At 38.2% G+C, this 18,510-nt stretch overlaps 1 protein-coding gene across 11 annotated transcripts in view; it reads left to right on the top strand.

Annotated features, from left to right (window-relative positions):
* Nucleotides 1-18,510, top strand: part of DMD (dystrophin) — a 2,122,179-nt gene that overhangs the window by 1,966,469 nt on the left and 137,200 nt on the right. For all 11 annotated transcript variants that reach the window (XM_074323910.2, XM_074323908.2, XM_074323912.2 and 8 more), the window contains one exon: nt 4,496-4,557. In XM_074323910.2, coding sequence (XP_074180011.2) covers nt 4,496-4,557 — 62 coding nt within the window. The remainder of the gene's footprint in view (nt 1-4,495; nt 4,558-18,510) is intronic.

Genomic DNA, 18,510 nt, shown 5'->3' with positions numbered 1-18,510 from the left:
AATAGAACCGAGGACAAGTAACAGCTGGAACAGTCACCCAGGCAATCATATATGCCCTGGCTGGAGCTGAGCAGAATAAAATGTGAAATATCCCAGGGTAAAGAAATGGGACTAGGATAGGATATCTGATGGTTTGATTGACACCTACCCCTCCAAATGCCTTCCCCACAGTAGCAGAAACTTTTAAATATATTTTCCTATTCCCACCCTGCCAGTATTCCAGCATTACAAGCCAAGTTCAACATTCAGCATGCAAATACCAAGGTTCCTCTAGAAAGAGTCTGATCCCCAGATTAAAGGGAAATGATTTTGTGTGCGTGGATCAATGGGCTCCAGATTATATATGAAGCCAAACTCTAATCCTCTGCAAATCGCAAGAGAACGCTACCTTTTTATATCGCTGCATAGCGATTAGTTTCTTCCCTGGGAAGTAATGGAAAGATATGTTTTATAAAGGCAACTGTTTGGAATATTTTCAGTACCAAATAACAGTGGTGGCAGAAGAAATCTTATTTTAATTAGACAACTGCGATTTTCCGGCTAGAGCAGTAGAAATTTGTTACTTTCTATAAGTGTTTAGTGTTTGTTTTTAAGAAACTAAAAAAGCAATTTCAATAAGTCTGATTATTCCGGCACTGACAGCAGGAACAGCTCTGAGGCAGTTATAATAACCTTGCACACTACTTGAAACTAAAGAAGGTGAGAGAAAATTTAAATTGTATGGTAGGAAATTAGGTCAGCCCTGGGCTCAGTAGAGTAATGCTTTAATTTCTTATTATTGACAAGTAGGTGTTGCCGGAGTCTTTTGTTATTTTAATTTGCATCAGGGTCCTCCTATCTGGGCCTCAACTGAAAGAAAAGAGAGATTATTGTTGTTTGTACACATTTTTAAAAAGGTGGGGATCAGTTGGAAGGAAGTATGTTCAGAGAGGCATATCTGATGCCAGGCTTTGGAACCAGCAGGGTCAAAATCAGTAACATTTTCTAAAGATTTAAAGAATGTTTTAAGCATTATTTATGAAGCTTGTCTTTGTGCTAATGCATATGCAGAATTTTGATCTGTATTAAACATTGTTCTCAGGAAGACTGACCAAAGATGTACCTGTGAACAGGTTTCAGAATTTCCTTTTTGTTCAGGCATAGTATATGGATAGTGTGTTTCTGATACGAAAAGTGAAGTGCAGAAAAGAGACAGTTACCAAAAATAGTACCACCCACCCACCACCACCTCCCCAGCACAGCGTAGTTTTCAATATTGTATGTGTATTCCAGGTAAACCTGAGCTGCTTCTCATGGAGTTACTGAGAATTCTCTCCTGGTTTTGAAGACAGACACAGTAATAAATTGAGCTGTAAAATCTATATCGGTCACAAACAAAAAAATCTGTCTGTCCTATAAGGTAGAATATAGATATGAGTTAATGCAAATTTGTGTTTAGCAATTCACCCTGTCCTACTCATCTTTCCTATCTGTCTGGGGGGGGCGTTAAATGTCTCACTAGGGCTTTGAATTCACCACAGATTGAAAATACCCACATACAGTGAAGTGAATATTTGGTTCATTATATCGTTAACAAAAAATCTGAAATCATTTAGCTATGTTGCGAGTCGTTTTTAGCATTAAATGATTAAAAGATGATTTTTCTAGTTTTGAGGCTTAGTCACGCCCTTTATTCTTCCAACTTTTGCTCACTTCTTTTGCTTGGTACTGGTTTGCAATGGAAGTGAAACTAAGACTGCAAAGGTGAAATATAAATCTGTTTTCCTAGTTACTTTGCATTGCTTAAAAATAAAAGGTTTATGTGTTGGAGGGGAAGAAGTTAAAAAAAAGATTGGCTTTTGAATTTGGTTTGAGATCATTTATCTAGGTTATTCAAGTCCCCCAGAATCACAGGTACTTGGGACAATGAGTACCTAGAAAGGACTAGTATCTGATAACACATGAAGTGGGGGAGAAAGTCGGGGCTTAGGATTTCTTCCGTCTTCCAGTAAAGGAAATTTCAGTTTAGCTAAGGACTGATGGGTTAAAAAAGACTTTCTAAAATCCTTCTCATAACTTGAAATCACTGGAATGAATTCTTTAAAAACATAGAAATGTAAGTATATCAATAGGCGTGAGGTTTTTTTGGAGGAAGGGAACTACATGAAGCTCTCATTCACTGTGTGGGATTCTCCTGACACTTGTATGCAAGTTTCTCTTCTAGAATTGCATTTGGTACAAGTTATTTCTCTCCCATGTTCCTGTGACTTGAAGTCCATTGGATGGATGGTGGCTTTTCAGAGTGGTTCTGTCTGTCTGATTAAGTTTATCAGCTCAGACAGACGTTTTTCTGCACGTCCATTGAAGATGCTACAGTCCTACATGTCATGGAGATGGGATGCTATTATTATATAGTGTGTGTAATAAGGGCCTGCACTTGTGGATACCCGTGCCTTTCTCCTCTTCTCCCTTCTTCCCTCCGTTCCCTGATGCTCACAGACGCCTGGCCTTTGGAAATGGTGGAGGCCTAAATGCAGGGTGATCTCAGTAGAAGGCAACCTTTCCTGGCTGGGCACTTGTGTACGGAATTGGTACACAACCACTTTCCAAGCTGAAAAAACGCCTGAGAACAAGCAACACTTTTTCCGTGAAGCTGCAAGCTGCAGCCTCCTTGTGCTGTGCATATAAAGTACCTGTCCCGCCTGCCCCTTCTCCAGATCAGAAACCAGCTTGGTCTTGGGGCTTCCTGAAACCCCCTAAAGCGTGGGCTGCATCTTGTGCTCTTCTTGCTCTTTAACACTTAGATGTCACTCTGGTACATTCCAATGACTGAGATGACCCTGTCGTGCTCCTCAAATGAGAATTGTCTCTGCGGAAAAGTAAAACAGAATTGAGCATGTTGGGAAGACTGAAACAGCTCTTTGCAAGTGAACATTATCTCGTAAATTTCTTTCAGTAGCCTTCACTGTTCAATCACTGAACGGGAAATATCAGAAGGATGGTCTGTGAAGTTGTACAGTTTCGGGAATGTCCACATGTTTTTGTGACATTACGATTGCATTAAATTTATCAAACCACAACGAATGCTTCTCCTTTTTATTTCTTAAAACACAGAAGTAAATCACATTGAGTGTTTTTGCTCTCTACAAAGGGTCTTGAGCTTGGCTGACTTACCTAGATTATAATCAATGAATAAAAGGTTTGCTTTTAGTGGGCACTAATTTGGAGGCCACCTAATAACAAAAATGACTGCGTTTTGAGCACCAGAAGGTGCTAGTCACTAACCTATATGAATCAGTTAATCCTTTAACTCTCCCAGCTGATCAGGCTTACCCCAAATTTCACAGCTATTAGGTTGGTGCAAAAGTAATTGTGGTTTTTGAAATTTTTAACCTTTTAAACCGCAATTACTTTTGCACCAACCTAATAGGGTGCAGAGCCAGAATCCATTCCTAAGGTTTAAAACCTATGCTGAGATCACTTGACGTTGTTGCCTCCCCAAACTCCTCTTTCTGTGCGAGGCCTCTGTACAGTCAGCTCCTCTTGCAGCGTCTACCTTTCAGCTATTTCTCCCCTCTCCATCCCTACCCTTCCCCCAAAGATTATGAATAGGCTCTGAGTATGAGGACCGAAATATCCTTCAGGCCTGTGTTTTACTGTATCAAAGCCCGTCATGTAATCCCGAAAACTGGAAATACGATGCTATGGTGATTTATGTAGATGGGCCAAAGTAAGGAAAAGTATATGTAGTTATCTCTCCCGGGTTTATTCCCGTAATTGAATGAGGAACAAGGGCGGTTTGTTCTTTCTGTGGCAGGAGCTGATAACCAGCAACCACACTTAGCTAAACTTCAAGAAATGGAAGAGAGCTGTGAATGCTTCATTCAGGCCCAGGTAAATACAGGAAAAGGTGTAGTGGTGTATACAGCGTAGAGATTGAACAAGACATTCTAAAAGAACTGGGAAGAGCGAAGGTATGATGTATTAGTCAGGTACTGGATATACCTTAAGGTGACATGAAATAGAGCTATCATGGATAGGCGATCTGCATGTGGAGAAGAAAGAGTAATAGAAAAAAGGTCAGGGGTAGTGAAAGCAAATGAGAAGTGAGGCGAGTTATTTATTGAACTAATGTCCAATATTTCTTTGACAGAGTTGAATAACACTTGTCAGTGTCCTTTCCGAATGTTCCGCATTGGACAGGTGAAGAAATCTTCGTTTTCAATGATTGGTTACATAACAAGGTCATTTTATTATAACAGGAGTGCAGCTGAGTTGTCGGTGCACAAAGGAAACAAATTCTGGTTACCAAATAATGTGCATGTTGCATTTACCTTTGAAAGCAAAGGTAGGGGCTCCTCTCCTTGTAAGATAAACGCTCTACATTGCACAATGGAAAGACTTTGAAGTGAAGATGCTGAATGATTCAAAAGCAAACCGGGTTGTTATGTTTTTTCTCCTTTTCTCTACTGCCCATTATAAATTCTAAACTCTCTCTTTGTATTTTATGTTTTAGCCACGAGACCCAAACAACTTGCTGGGACCATCCCAAAATGACAGAGCTCTACCAGTCTTTAGGTAAGGATATGGCCATGTTTCTTCCTGGTTAAAGGGCAGATGACTTTTAGCATAAAGTAGTAGCTTGTAGTATGCAAATCATGTGTTGTCTAAATATATCACTAGCTTGTTTAAAGGGTAAAAATGACTCCTTTCCATCCCAAATTGATCAGCTTTCTTTTTTTTCAGAGGTCCTTAAAAATATGTTTTAGAATTTCGTTGATTCCTGAAAATTCACTACACCTGAGAGGGCCAAAAGGTCTTTGTCGTTTTCTTTGCTACCTAAAAGGATGGAAAAAATACTTGCAATTGATGGCAATTTTACCCGCACCAAGAAATAAAACTGTTTCAGGTTGCTCTTACTGATTTCTTCCTGGTGAAACCAAGACCAGGTTTTGCCAGACCATGAATGTTGTGTGAAGGAATTTTCTGCAGTCTTTCTAGTGCTTAAAATTTCCTCTCGGGTCATCACTGTGAACATTTCAATGACTTCTCCCCTATGGCTTGTTTTGTGTTTGTGTGAGAGCCTGACAGTTCTTTTTCCCCTCACAATTTGGAATTTTTTGAACAGATACACAGCCTCCAAGTAAGGGGAACACACCATCTTTCTCATCCTTGATGAAAAGTCTAGTCTATACCGATTTAGTTCCATCAGGAATGATCTGAAGTGAATTCTGTTATATCATAACTTGTTATAGTTGTTTTTAAATAACAATACATAGTCATGTCTTCTCTACTACTGAAAAATTTTTAAGTTTGCTTTTTTACGAATGGACATATTTACAGATAAAAATGCATAAGGTAAACTCTGGGTTTAAAGTTGCATGACAAAGCCCATAGGAATCAGGGTGCTTAAGCAAATTCTGGATATGTATATACATATATATGAGTATGTATATGGCGTGTGTGTGTGTGTAACTATTACTGTCTTCCATCACAGGTTCCCATTGGTTAATGTATTGCAGCTATAGAGACTTTAAGGAATGGGATAGGAGATATTAGCCCCAAAAAACTGTTTTTCTAAACTTTTTCTACTTATAAATTATATAAGTTCCTTCTAGAAAATCTGAAAACTACAAATAAAAAGCATGAAAAAGAAAAGGAGTCACATAATTCTACTAGCCACACATATCTAATACATTTCAACTAATATTTTGCCATTTCAGTCTAGCAGCAAGTGTGTGTATGCATGCATGCACATCAGTACACACACGCTCTCACACTTTTTTTAAAATGGAAAGAAAATTGGGATCAGCTAAATGTAAAGTGCTCCATTTCAGCCCCTGCAGAATACTCCTGGCTCGTACACCGTTGCACTGTTTAGGCCACAGGTGGAAAATTTGAATGCTTATATTTTGGCAAATGAGAGAATGACAAGTTCAGCTGAAGTGGACAGCGGCTGTCCTGGGGTAGCTGGTAGTCCTAGCCCAGTGTTTTCGGGACTTCAGGGTTTTCAAGAGAAACTAGGAATCTGTCAAGAAAGAGCTAATTTAAACTTGTCTGTGGGCCTCCTGATTATAACCTCTGGTTTACACAGACTCAGCCCACTAGTAATTTCCACTCTAATTACAGTGATCTCTAGTTGTGATATTTTAATGTACTTTTCTTTTAAAATGATGATTGTCATTAGTTTAGAAATATGACAAGCTAACAGCTAAAGAAGAAAAGACAAATCATCTATAACTCACCTCTTAGAGAGTTTAATATTCCATACATATATTTTTACAAAAGTTGGATCATTCTGTTGTATAATCAGCTTTTTTTCACCTAAAGGTAATGTACCGTGGCCATATTTCCATTTCATTGCATTGTATTCTCTACCAGCTTACTTTTTTTTTTTTTTTTTTTTAACACAAAGGAATTCATACTTTATTCAGACAACACTGAGAGGGAAAAGAAAAAGGGGGAATGAGTCTGGAGAAAGGGAGATCCTGCTCCCAAGGATTTGGGGGAACACAGTGGGGGTACCTGATCTACCACACATTCAGAGGGTAGGGAGGGGGAAGGATGTTTTATACCCTGGTTATGGAGCAGGGAAAAAGGTTCTTGCTATGGAGAAAAGAAGAAAGGAAGGCCAGAGAAGGGTTTCCCGTCATCTCAAGACAATCTCACAAGACAGGAATATATCAGCATCTAACTACTGGGGAGGGATGGATGCGAGCAGTTCTGGGAGCTAACAGATCTGTGAGACTCAGGCTTGTCTTCTGAAACATGGCTAAGAGTGATCCCAGGGTGATTGCTGGGATCTACTGCCAAGAAAAAGACTCCCTCACGAAATCTGGGTCTGGGGGAAGTGGTGGTGTCTTTAAACCCCCAAAGCAGACATCAACTCAGGGGTTCCATTTCAGCCCCTGCAGAAGACTCCTGACGTATACATATACACGAAACATGTAATGAAGAGCTTGGCAATGTTGAGTGGATCCCTTTAAGGAGCTGCCAGCTTACTTTTAATTACTCTGTAATGAGAAATCACAAATATGGTTGATAAAAAATTAATTATGAACTATCAATGAATAGGTGCTTGTGCCTATTCATTCCTCGATAGGAATTAAATACACTTTTCATCGTCATGTTTCTCAAGTTTTCTCCGTAGGTTGAATGTGGTGCTAACTTCAAAACTGGTGTTCTAGCATGATTTGTGACCTTGGATAAATGATCTGACTTTGGAAGATAATGGAATTTTACAGTTGCTGGGGGAATTTAGAGCTCATTTATTACAAACTTTTTCTTGAATGGAATCAACTTTATTGAGATAATTTACATATAATAAAATGCAGCCGTCATAAATATATGGTCAATTTCGACCACATTTGAAATTCTGGTGTTTGCTGTCCTAATAACAAACATCTTGGAAGTGAACTAGGTGCCGAAATTTGTTTTTCAGATTTCAAAACTAAGATTCCACTATTTTTGTTATAATCAAACAGTACTGGGGCTAACTTTTATCCAGTGTTGACTCATCAAATAGCATCTACCATTTATTGGGAGTCTACTGTATGTGAAGTACATGTAACAAATCAGCAACCATCCTGCCTGTGGTGGATGGTGTCCACTGCTGTATTTCACAGGGCGGTGAAGTCAGGTGCAGCAAAGCCATTTATCAGGGCTACATGGCAAATACCCTGGGATTTGTGCTGGGTCTTCTGTTAGTGTTTTCACTTTGATTTTGTTCCCTTAGTAAAGTACTGGTTTGTCCGTGTAGGATACTGTGCACCTGCTACAAATATGTACAAGTTGACATTTTTACCTATGGATAGATAGTACCTTGCATGGTATTTCTGGAACAAACCAGTGCATTTCTAGCAATAGTATGGTGGCCTTCTTAGACAACAGACACTCCTCTTTTCACTATTGCCAGGCACACATGGAATGATTGATTTAGTTTGTGATATGTCTACATCGCGAAGATAACCTGTAAGATTAAGTACCATTAATGCCCTTCCCACCCCCAAATTATAGTGTTTCAAAGTTGAAATACAAGCATCACATAATGAAAAGAAACGTTCTCTTTTTTATTACATATTGGCTTATATTTTTCCTCATGAGGTATCCCTTTAGGGCCCGGTTGCTGTTTTGAGCTGGGTGAAATGGTTGGAAACCTTCAATTGCACTCAATTCATGAAACGGGTGTTGAGTGGTGCGTTAAATGTTTTAGACTATCCTTAGGTCACTCTCCTAATAGAACCTGAACCTCTTGTCTGTGGTAACATGTTGACAATATCAAGACGTTGCTTATCTCCACCCCCACCCCAGACATATCTCTACTGTACAAGCTGCAGTGGTTCACAATATGCATGAAATGTAACACACTCCTAAGTGTGCCCACTTCTGAGGAGGTTTCCAATTTCCATTTTTGTCAAACTCCCCAACCAGCCTGTTCAATACACCCTGTTATCTGCCTTGCCCCCAAAAGCATTCAAGTGTTCCACTCTACCCGTGGTTTGAACAGCATAGTGTTATAAGTCAAAAATATTTTGTAAGGACAGAAAAAGTAGCACTTGAGCATTAACTGATGGAAGGCTATATTACTTGAAATGTTCATATTGGAGATCTCTAGTTAATAGAATTCCAGGTGATTTTTCTTTTTCGTTCTTCTTTTCCTGATTTTCTACAATGAATTTATATTATTTACAGTTACATATTTCACAAAAAAATTTCTTCATCAAAACTCTGCCTACCCCATTCCTCAGTGTCCCTACAGCTATAATTCATTAACCAATGAGCACCTATGACAAAAAGCAGTAATAGCTGCACATACATACATACATAAACACACACACAGAATTTATGTTTAAATGCCCTGATTTCCTTAGACTTGATCAGGTAAATTTAAACAGAGGGATATCCTCTCGTGCGTTGTTACTCTCTAAATACATCCATTCACAAAAAAGCAGACTTAAAAATTTTTAGTGGTAAAGAAGACACGACTAACATTTTTGATTAAAAAAATATAAAAGAATTCATCTCAGGTTATTCTCAACAGATCTAAAACTTTTTTTGGAATGCACTATTTATCAAATGTTAAAAAATATTTGTGCTTTTCCCTTATTTTTAAGCTGTGTACCCATTCAAAAAATTCTAAGTTATGAGAGGAAAAATCGTCAGACTCCCACACAAAACACAAAACAATTCATAGTAAAGAAATAATTTAAATGTTTACAATGATGACCTGACAGTCATTAGGAATTTGAGCATTGGAAGGTCTCCAGAAAAATTTTTATGCAACATTAACGGTTTGGCAGATGCATTGTCTTGTTTTCACAAGAAAGAAATCAATAAGAATAATTCGAAAACAGTTTTCTGTCAGCATTTTTCTCTGACTACCCCCACTGTGGTGGGATGAACGGTATATAGAAAACAAAGTTTTCCGTATCTATTTTTGTATGGGCCTTATATCCTTGTCTTTAAAATTAGGGTATTGGACAAAAGTGTCTTAAGAATTTTGTTTCTCTCTTACTTTGGGCTGAGGTGGGGTGGAATCTTTCCAAAACTTGCTTTGATCCTAATTTTTCAAGAAGTACCTTTGGCTGACTCTGCAGACAAATGCGTTTCTAAAAGTTTAATCATTCCTATTTTTAAAAAATGCACATTCTGGGAAAACAAACAACAGGGAGAAGATCTTGCCACCCATCCCTGTCTTACAGGCAGAGTGAGGCAAAGCTGTCATCAAGTAGGGAGGCTCTCTAGATATTTCCCACAAGCCCATAGGGCCATCCATTTGTTGTTGAGAAGGCATATTCTACATCGTTTCTTAGAAGTAATAATATGCTCAATTCATAAGGTGAATTTCAGGTTTCTTTTAGCATCTTTACAAGTGTAACGGAAAAACTGTTGTTCCAATATGTTATCTTGGTGATTTAAAACTTGAAGCTCTTCCGGGTGGCCAGTTACGTCAGTTGGTTAGAGGGTGGTGCTGATAACACCAAGGTTGCTGGTTCGATTCCCGCATGGGCCACTGTGACCTACACCCTCCTTAAAAAAAAAAAAAAAGAAAAGAAAGAAAACCTTAAAGCTCTTTAAGGCTCCAGAAGGCATTTACAAAATCAGTATATGTGAGATAGCAATGTGCTCTGGAATTTATTTTGAAATACTTATATAGTATTGATTTATGTGAAGTGTGATTATATGATTAAAACCCTGTCGTTTTCTCACAATTTATGTCTAGGTTCTTGAGTTCATCACTGAGATTTTAAACTAACTCTCTCTCTCTCTCTCTCTCTCTCTCTCTCTCTCTCTCTCACTCTCTCTCTCTCACACACACACACACACACACACACACACAATATGTGCTGCTTAAAAGTAAAGTATTTCTTAGTTTGTCTTATTGTAGGTATGTTTATAAATACAATATAATCTTTATGTGCTGCCCTCCATGGTTCCTTTCTGAATTACAATGTGAGATGTTTACATTAGTGATACCAGCAATATAGCAAAGCAACAGTAGTTTGCAAAGGAGACACATAGGTAAAACTAGGGTCACAGGAAGAGAGAATCATTAAGCTTCAGGTTAACTGACTTTATTTCAAACCGTTCATTGCAATCTAGATTGCTGTATGTATGATCTGACATTACTTATCCCAATTTCCTTTTCCTTCGTTGAAGCCCCTCTAACCAGCAGTTTTTTCTCTAGGGGTAATGGTTCTCCTCTTTTCCTGCAGTTCTGGCATTCTTGAAGAGGATCTAGCCCCTCATAGCTCTTACCCAAGTTTTGGCACTCAGTATTCACGGTGCTCACCCGAGTGATGCAAAAGTTCTCAACTTTCAGAAATGGACTTATGACTGTTTTAGGATTCTCAAGAAAAGTGGTCTTAAAAACCCTTGTGATTTGAAGGCAGTCCATCAACATGTGGCCCTTAGCCTCACATCTGTTGCCTGAGAAGAGCTTCAGAATGTTAAAATGAGGGCTTAGTTTTAGAGTCTGATGGGTCTGAGGTTGGTGTGGTTCTTGAGCAGTCTTAGTTAAGAGGACTAGGTAAGCCCCAGTTAAGAGCCTAAGAGCTTCTTCAAGATACATGAATATCATTTTTAATAAATAATTGCAGCTGTCAAGATAGAGTTAGAAACACTGCCACAGAAATCTTGCACCTCTGTCCTCAGTTTGCCAAGAAGAAGGAGAGTAAGTGAGCTTATTCTCCCATCTCTTTTGATAGGCTTTCTACATTCCATTAAGCATTCCCTCCTGAGGATGCCCATGGCTTAGGAACTGCGGGATTCTGAATGACAATGAATTCCTTTTGCTTTGAGAACTTGACCTAATGCTTTTCTCAGCATGTTTGGTAAACCAAACTGTTCGCAACATAGCTACTCAATATTTAGCACATTCCTTTCCTTGTTTCTTATTCTAGTTCCTTAAGTGTTGCTAAGTATTGAAAACTCTGCCTTTCGATTTTTCATTAGCATAATGCCTGGAACTGGAAAGACTATCTAAATTCAGGTCCCAGCTTGAATGTGACCTTGAGCTAGTCCTTTGCTTTCTCTTGATCTTCGATTGTCTGGTTTTACTTTAACTTCTGGCTAGATTAGGGCTTGGTTTTATGAATGCTGTGCCCAACTCCCCAGTTTTTCTTTTGTTACCACCAGCCTAGAATACGTGAATACTAGGATCACCACCTTTATTATAATTGCACTTTCATTTGTGTGGCCGGTTACAGTGTGCAGAGAATTTTCAGAAATAACCGTATTTTATCCTTTCACAGCTGTAAATTAGGTATATAGCTGGTATCTGACCTGAATTTTCTGTCCATTTCAGTTTTAGATTTTCTGTCCTGCCATCCCTTTGAGTACACTTCCTATTTTTGATTTGGGAAAAAAATGCTACCATATCAGTGGATGAGGCAACTATTTCCTTCTTTCCATTTGGACTTGAGCAGACCAAGGCGCAAGGCTTGCTTTGACTTATTCATACTGATAAGGAACCAAGTCCAGAGTACACATTTTATGGCTGCTAGTTCACTGTTCTCAAAGGAATATCCATTACTCGTAGCATGATTTATAAAATTGCTTTATCAGCGTAATTAAGCTATGGAATCTCAAATGACATTCTATATTCCCTCGCTGACAAAGTTAGCACAGGAGATTTACTCAGATTTGCAAAATAGAAGACATAAGACATTAAGGCTGTTATAAATGTTCTTCCTTTACTTCTATCCTGCTTATAAAAGAAAAAAGAAAAATAATCTGCTCTTTTAACTTCACTTAGGCTCAATTGATTTTCCCCATTTGTAGAATAGAAATGTAGTCTTCAAATCAAAATTTATGGCATTTTTCTAGAATATTCTTTTATAATACTGTTTTCTTGTTCAAATAACTTGATTTAAAGCTTCTAATTGAAGAACATAAATAAATAGATATTTCTGAATTGTATCTTCCAAAGTTTATTTCAGAAGGGAACTCAAAAGGATTCTCTCTCAGACTTAGACCCGTGTACAATTTAAAAGAGCTGCCAAATTGTAGTTTACTTGATCTAAATAAGAGAAGCATTAGGGTTACACCTGCAGCTGTGCAAAAAGTGCAGGATGTGTACAATTTTATGTAGGTGGTCTGCAGCAGACAGTTTTTGCACACAAAGTAAAGGCATCTAAAAATGTGTCTCCTCTTCTTCAGCTATCCCCGGTATTTCTTTTTTAAGCCCACAAGTCTGATTACCTCTGTATGTCTCTCGGGAGCTACAATTTTGCTGGAAAGAGATTCAGAACAGTCAGGACACTCTATAAAATAGATAGTGAGTTTTTAAAGTTTGTATCCTCTACAGTAGTAATAAAATGACCTAAAAATATTCTGGAAGACTCTCTTATGACATAGTGGATGAGTCATTAGCTTATTTCTGAATTGGTGATATTCTGTGAGAATGTTTCAGAATTTGCCATTGCACAAAGTCTTGGTCCATTGCATAACTCCGGGGAAGTCCTTGTGTATGTCCCCTCATAAATTGAAGCTTATGTAACTGGGACATATGTTGCATATGTGTGAATGTGTCTGTGTGTATGCACACATTTATATGTTTACATATGTATTTTTATCAAGCATTAATTTTTGTAGGAAAGTTATTCTTTTTATATTTTGCTTTCTAGTTTATTAAAGAGGCTGTCAGTTCTAGAGCCATGCTTCGCAGCAGGCTTTTTTTTTTTTTAACATACAGTACATCACAGACTTGTAGGTGGTCCTACTGAAACTGACTAGTATGCACTCATATATTTAACTCACTGCACAAGTTCTGCGAGGCTTGATCTGGTCTGTACTCTGTTCTGTGAAATGAGCCCATTCATCACACATTTGGATGTCATATTGCTATAAAAGTTGCTTAACACATTCCCAGTATCTTTCCTTGTGAAGCACCATTCTTTGACTAGCACTGTTCTAGAGCACTGAATTTTTGAAAGTAGAAATGTCAGCTCGAATCAAGTGACCTTGGATGGGGGTAGGATAATTAATTAGCACCAAACAAAGTGCACCTGAAAAAATGTTATTTGTGGTACTTTATAGTTTGCCAGTTGAGACAAATTCAGGCAAAGGAGGGATCTTCTCTTCATTATCATTTCACAGCCCTTCTTGCAATTATTTTGGAGCTCACCCCATTATAGGAAAGGGCCAGGTGTGAAGTGGCAGAGCCCCGTCCTGCCTAATTTAATGCCTCCCCCGTTCATACAATTAAATATAATGTATAGAATGTGATGTTTTTCAAATACAAGTTTGTTTTTATCCAGAATACAAAATGTGGTATGTGTACTCTTTACATTATGTGATGAATTCAATGGGGAAGTGATTTACTGTGACTTTACTGTTGTCACTTTATGAGTTTAGGTTGGGAGGGAATGTGATGTAACAGCAAAATCGTTTATTGACTTTGAGGCTGGTGAGATGTGGATTTGAATTCTGACTTTGCCACCAGTTCTCTGTGGCCAAAGACAAAGGCACTAACAATTTTGAACCCCAACTTACCAGTTTCTTAAGTAGTTATGATACCACTTTCCTTAGAGAGTCTTGTGGGAATTAGAGAGAATATATATAAAATGACAAAATATCTGACATAGTAACTGAAAGGATTATAATTGCCATTGATGATGATTACGATAATGCACTGTTTATTATTATTAGTGTTGTTATCATATTCATATATTACGTCCCTCCTTATCCAAAACCTATTGGGTTCCTGAGTTCAGACACCAACAGGTAGTGAGGGTCACCCAGGTTTAGGTCTTTAAGTGACACTTGAGGAGCCACTTAATTTTCCTAAAGTAGGTTACCTCTTAACCAAGGTACCAGGGTTCACCTGATCACAATTTATCCCAACTTCAGGCAAGTATGCACTTCCTTTAATTTGAAATGCAAAGTAGAATAACAAACTTTATACGGTGTTCTTTATTGTCTCCCAATTCTAAAATAATACACCTTTGGTAATAGAAAACAATTCACACCATAACCTTTCATCATAAATGCAGATGACTTTATTAATACATATGTGTGTGTGTAACGTTATATCTCTCCTTATCTGTGTCTTTAAGACCTTAGAAGTTTAAATAAAGTACAAAATCTAATATATGTGTCGTAAAAACAAGCTGGTAGAGAAACATGCCCAATAATTCATAAATATAAAGGAGAAAGCCTGTAAAACAATGTGCCATGCTCAGAAAAATGCCCGACACATAGTAAACACCTAACCAAATGGTGGTGGCACTATTATGGTAGGGGAGGGGGCAAGGGGATGGCTACAGAGGAAGTTAAGGTGGGATGAGACCATGCATGACAAGCTTTATATGACATGCTGAGGGTTTTGATGCTAAGATTTGTTACTTGGGTGATATATCAATCAGGGTCCAGTCAGAAAATAGAAACCACTCTAGTTATTTCAAACAGAGGGAATGTAATGCCAAAAATTGATTACCTAATGATGGAAGAGCTAAGAAGCCAAACAGACAGCAAGGAGCCTCTGCTATACCTAGGGCTGGAGGGACAGTGGAAAGAAGGGTATCACCAGAACCCCAGTAGCCATGGTTATCAGCTGGAACTAGAACCAGTGGCCATTTGGGACCACTGAGGGAGGGGCTGATGGGAGAGAGTTGGAGCCAGGAAGGAGACACAGCTACTGGCAAAGCTTTTGGCGAAGGCAGAGAGCAAAAGGGAGAAATACCTGTCCTTTCCTTTCCTCATGCCCTCTAGTCTTCTTCCAGTGACTCCCGTTGGCCAAACTTCCCTGGAAGCCAATTGGTAAGGGAGCAGAACAATGCCATTCTCTGTAATAAAGAGCAGAGCAAGGCGAAAGGTCAGAGAATGGATCTGAGAAGAAACAAGCAAGTGGTTGAAGTGCAGGAGACCTGGATGGCAATGCAGCCAACCATCTGTGCCAGTACTCAGGGATGAGAAACACGAAGCCTTCAAAGTTTTCTTAGCACTTACTGATCTGAGGTGACTTAGAAAAGGCAGTAGAAGGGCACACTGGGTTCAAAGGGAACTAAACTAGAAACAAGAAAAGAGGAGGTAGCAATAAAAAAAAAGTCATCTGCACAGAATTTCAAACACTGAAGATAAACTCCTATGCATTTGATTGTACTACATGCATTGTTTATACTTGTTCCTTGTCAAGTCTCTCAAGACTAATGAACTTCTTTAAAGCAAAGACCGTCTACCTCACCTTTGTGACCAGTGCCTGGTGTATGGTAGCCTCTGAGTAAATAAATGTTCATTGAAATGAAACACAGTAGAGCAAGGGAGAGTGATTTTGCTGGGGAAGAAGACAAATACCATTCATGAAGATGGAAAGATATAGATGATATTTTCTGAAGGCTGATTATTAAACTGGCAAGATGGAACTCTGTGGAGAGATGGAGATGGAGTTCTTTCCAGAATGTAGAAGATAAAGGCTCATAATAGTAAAAATAGGGTATATTGATTAAGTTGTAGATTTCACTGGCAATTAGATAGTTTAGCAAAACCAGGTGAACTGTTGTTCTGGAATTCATTTTGTCCTAAGAGGAGTAACTAATTGATAATCAAGAAGATAAGACCCTTGAAAGAAAGAATCAGTATGGATCTGGAATTTAAATAACCAGGGAAGGAAACACAACACAATTTGATGTGCCGATAGCGTCACTTACTCATTGGTTCCTTGACTCAATAAATATTTAAGAGTGTGCCAAGCATTGTGAATCCTAAACTATAGTACAACAGGGTAAAAATATTATGGAAAATAAAGCTTATTGAAGGTATAAAATTTTGTATAATCCGATTTTTCTTGAATATTAAAATGTCTGTTCATTCCAGAAATTTTGGAAAAAGTGTGAAAAGAAAATAAAAATCACCTCAAATCTCAGCACCCAGAAATAATCACCATTTACATTTTAAAGGATTGCTTGCTTCCAATCCTTTTTTTCTGTGTAGTTTTATATAGTTGTTAGAGATAATATTATGTTTATAATGTTGTATCCTACTTTATTCATTAAATATCATAAGTTTTCTCTCATTCTTAACAATTCTTCAGGGATATTACTTTTTCCTAGTTGCATTTTCTTGAAGTACCACCTTTTAAAAATAATTTCCCATTTTTCAAAAATTAGTTTGTGACAAAGGAAATTAAAATTTGTGTTAAATTTATGGCAATAAATCTGTAAGATTCTGAAGACTTATTACAAACAAGCTCTGAGAAGAAAGCCAAATAAGGTGTTATGATGTCTTCTGATAACAAGCTACTTATGTGTCAGAGATGTTACCGAATAAAGTCTGCGAGGTCAGAAATAGGCAGTCGATAATCAGAAGGTTGATAAGTTAAATTTATCCTATGATAAATATAGTTTATAAATGTAAGTGATCAGTTTTCTACCACAAATGTTTCAATGGATAAAATTTCTTTTACGAGATATTTACAGTCTCAAGGTGACAAGGCAGCTATCCTTGGAAACTTTCAATATTACGGGAAAATCTTTGCCCTTCTTAGCAAACAAATTTAGAGAGAAACTCAGCTTTATGATACATTTCTGTAAGTTTTAATTTGTACAATAACTGATATGTAAAAATTCACTTGGCTGTAACTTATCTATCTCGAAAGAGAATGGCTAGCAGAACACTTTTATTTTCTCAAAACGTTAGTGCCTACAATTACCACATTCTGTTCAAAGTTCTTCATTACACTATCAATTAAGGTTTGGAGCCTCTTCTGTTACATTTTCTGGCCAAGATGCAGTTAAAGAGTATGGAGCTAATAATGTTTTCCACACTTGTTTGCAGTTTGTTTTCAGGCCCTAAGTTAGACTGTGAAGGAACATCATCATAGGAGTGGAATCACCGAGTCATAGGGTATTAATGTGTTAGGTTTCTTGGTATATATGCCTGAAATTCTCTCAAAAGTTGTACCCATTCACACTCTTAAATACATGATACTGCCCATCATCTAACAATGCCCTTGACAGCATGGAACATTATTTTTACTTTTGCTATTGTAGTAGGGAAAATAAAACCATCCCATTGTTGTTATTTGCATATCTTTCATTGCCAGTGATCATGAACATTTACTTTTAAATGTTTACTGAGCATTTTTCCTCTTTTGTGAGTGATGTAAAAGCGAAACCAATTTAACCAAACAAAACTCTTCCAAACTTTTCTGATACAATGGGAGCTTCCTTTCATTGTGTTGAGGAACTCTTGGTGATGAGACTCCTGATTACATCAATACAGTTTTTGAATTATGCCTTAGCCTTCTCTTCTCTAAGCTAAACAAGCCTAATGTCTTTATCTGTCCTCGGTAGACCTGTTATCCACCCATTATGTTAGATTTTCTTATTCTCTATGACAATTCCAGTTTCTTCGCATTTTTAGTATGTACAGAGCCCTAAACTACAGGGGTTCGCTTTTAATAAACTAATAAAGGGCTATTCAGTTACGGGGCAGAGAAAGGTTGTTTCCTGCCTCATACATAGCACAGGTATGGGCAGTTTACTTTTTTTTTAAAAGATTTTATTGGGGAAGGAGAACAGGACTTTATTGGGGAACAATGTGTACTTCCAGGACTTTTTTTTTTCCCAAGTCATGTTGTCCTTTCAGTCTTAGTTGTGGAGGGTGCAGCTCAGCTCCAGGTCCAGTTGCCGTTGCTAATTGCAGGGGGCGCAGCCCACCATCCCTTGCGGGAGTCGAACCGGCAACCTTGTGGTTGAGAGGATGCTCTCCAACCAACTGAGACATCCGGGAGCTCAGTGGCAGCTCAGCTCAAGGTGCTGTGTTCAATCTTAGTTACAGGGGGTGCTGCCCACCATCCCTTGTGGGACTCCAGGAATTGAACTGGCAACCTATGGTTAAGAGCCCACTGGCCCATGTGGGAATCGAACCGGCAGCCTTCGGAGTTAGGAGCATCGAGCTCTAACCGCCTGAGCCACTGGGCTGGCCCGGACAGTTTACTTTTATATTCCCATGTAAGGCATTGGTATTTTCCCTATAAATATGGAGTACTTAGAATGTTCCAAGCCCTGCTCTGAGTAACAGGATACAAAG

The sequence above is a fragment of the Rhinolophus sinicus genome, chromosome 18 (assembly GCF_057876585.1).
Source record: "Rhinolophus sinicus isolate RSI-liver-muscle chromosome 18, RSI-T2T, whole genome shotgun sequence".
Classification (NCBI taxonomy): domain Eukaryota; kingdom Metazoa; phylum Chordata; class Mammalia; order Chiroptera; family Rhinolophidae; genus Rhinolophus; species Rhinolophus sinicus.
The sequence above is the reverse complement of the archived record's forward strand: the minus strand, read 5'-3'. Positions and strand labels throughout refer to the sequence as shown.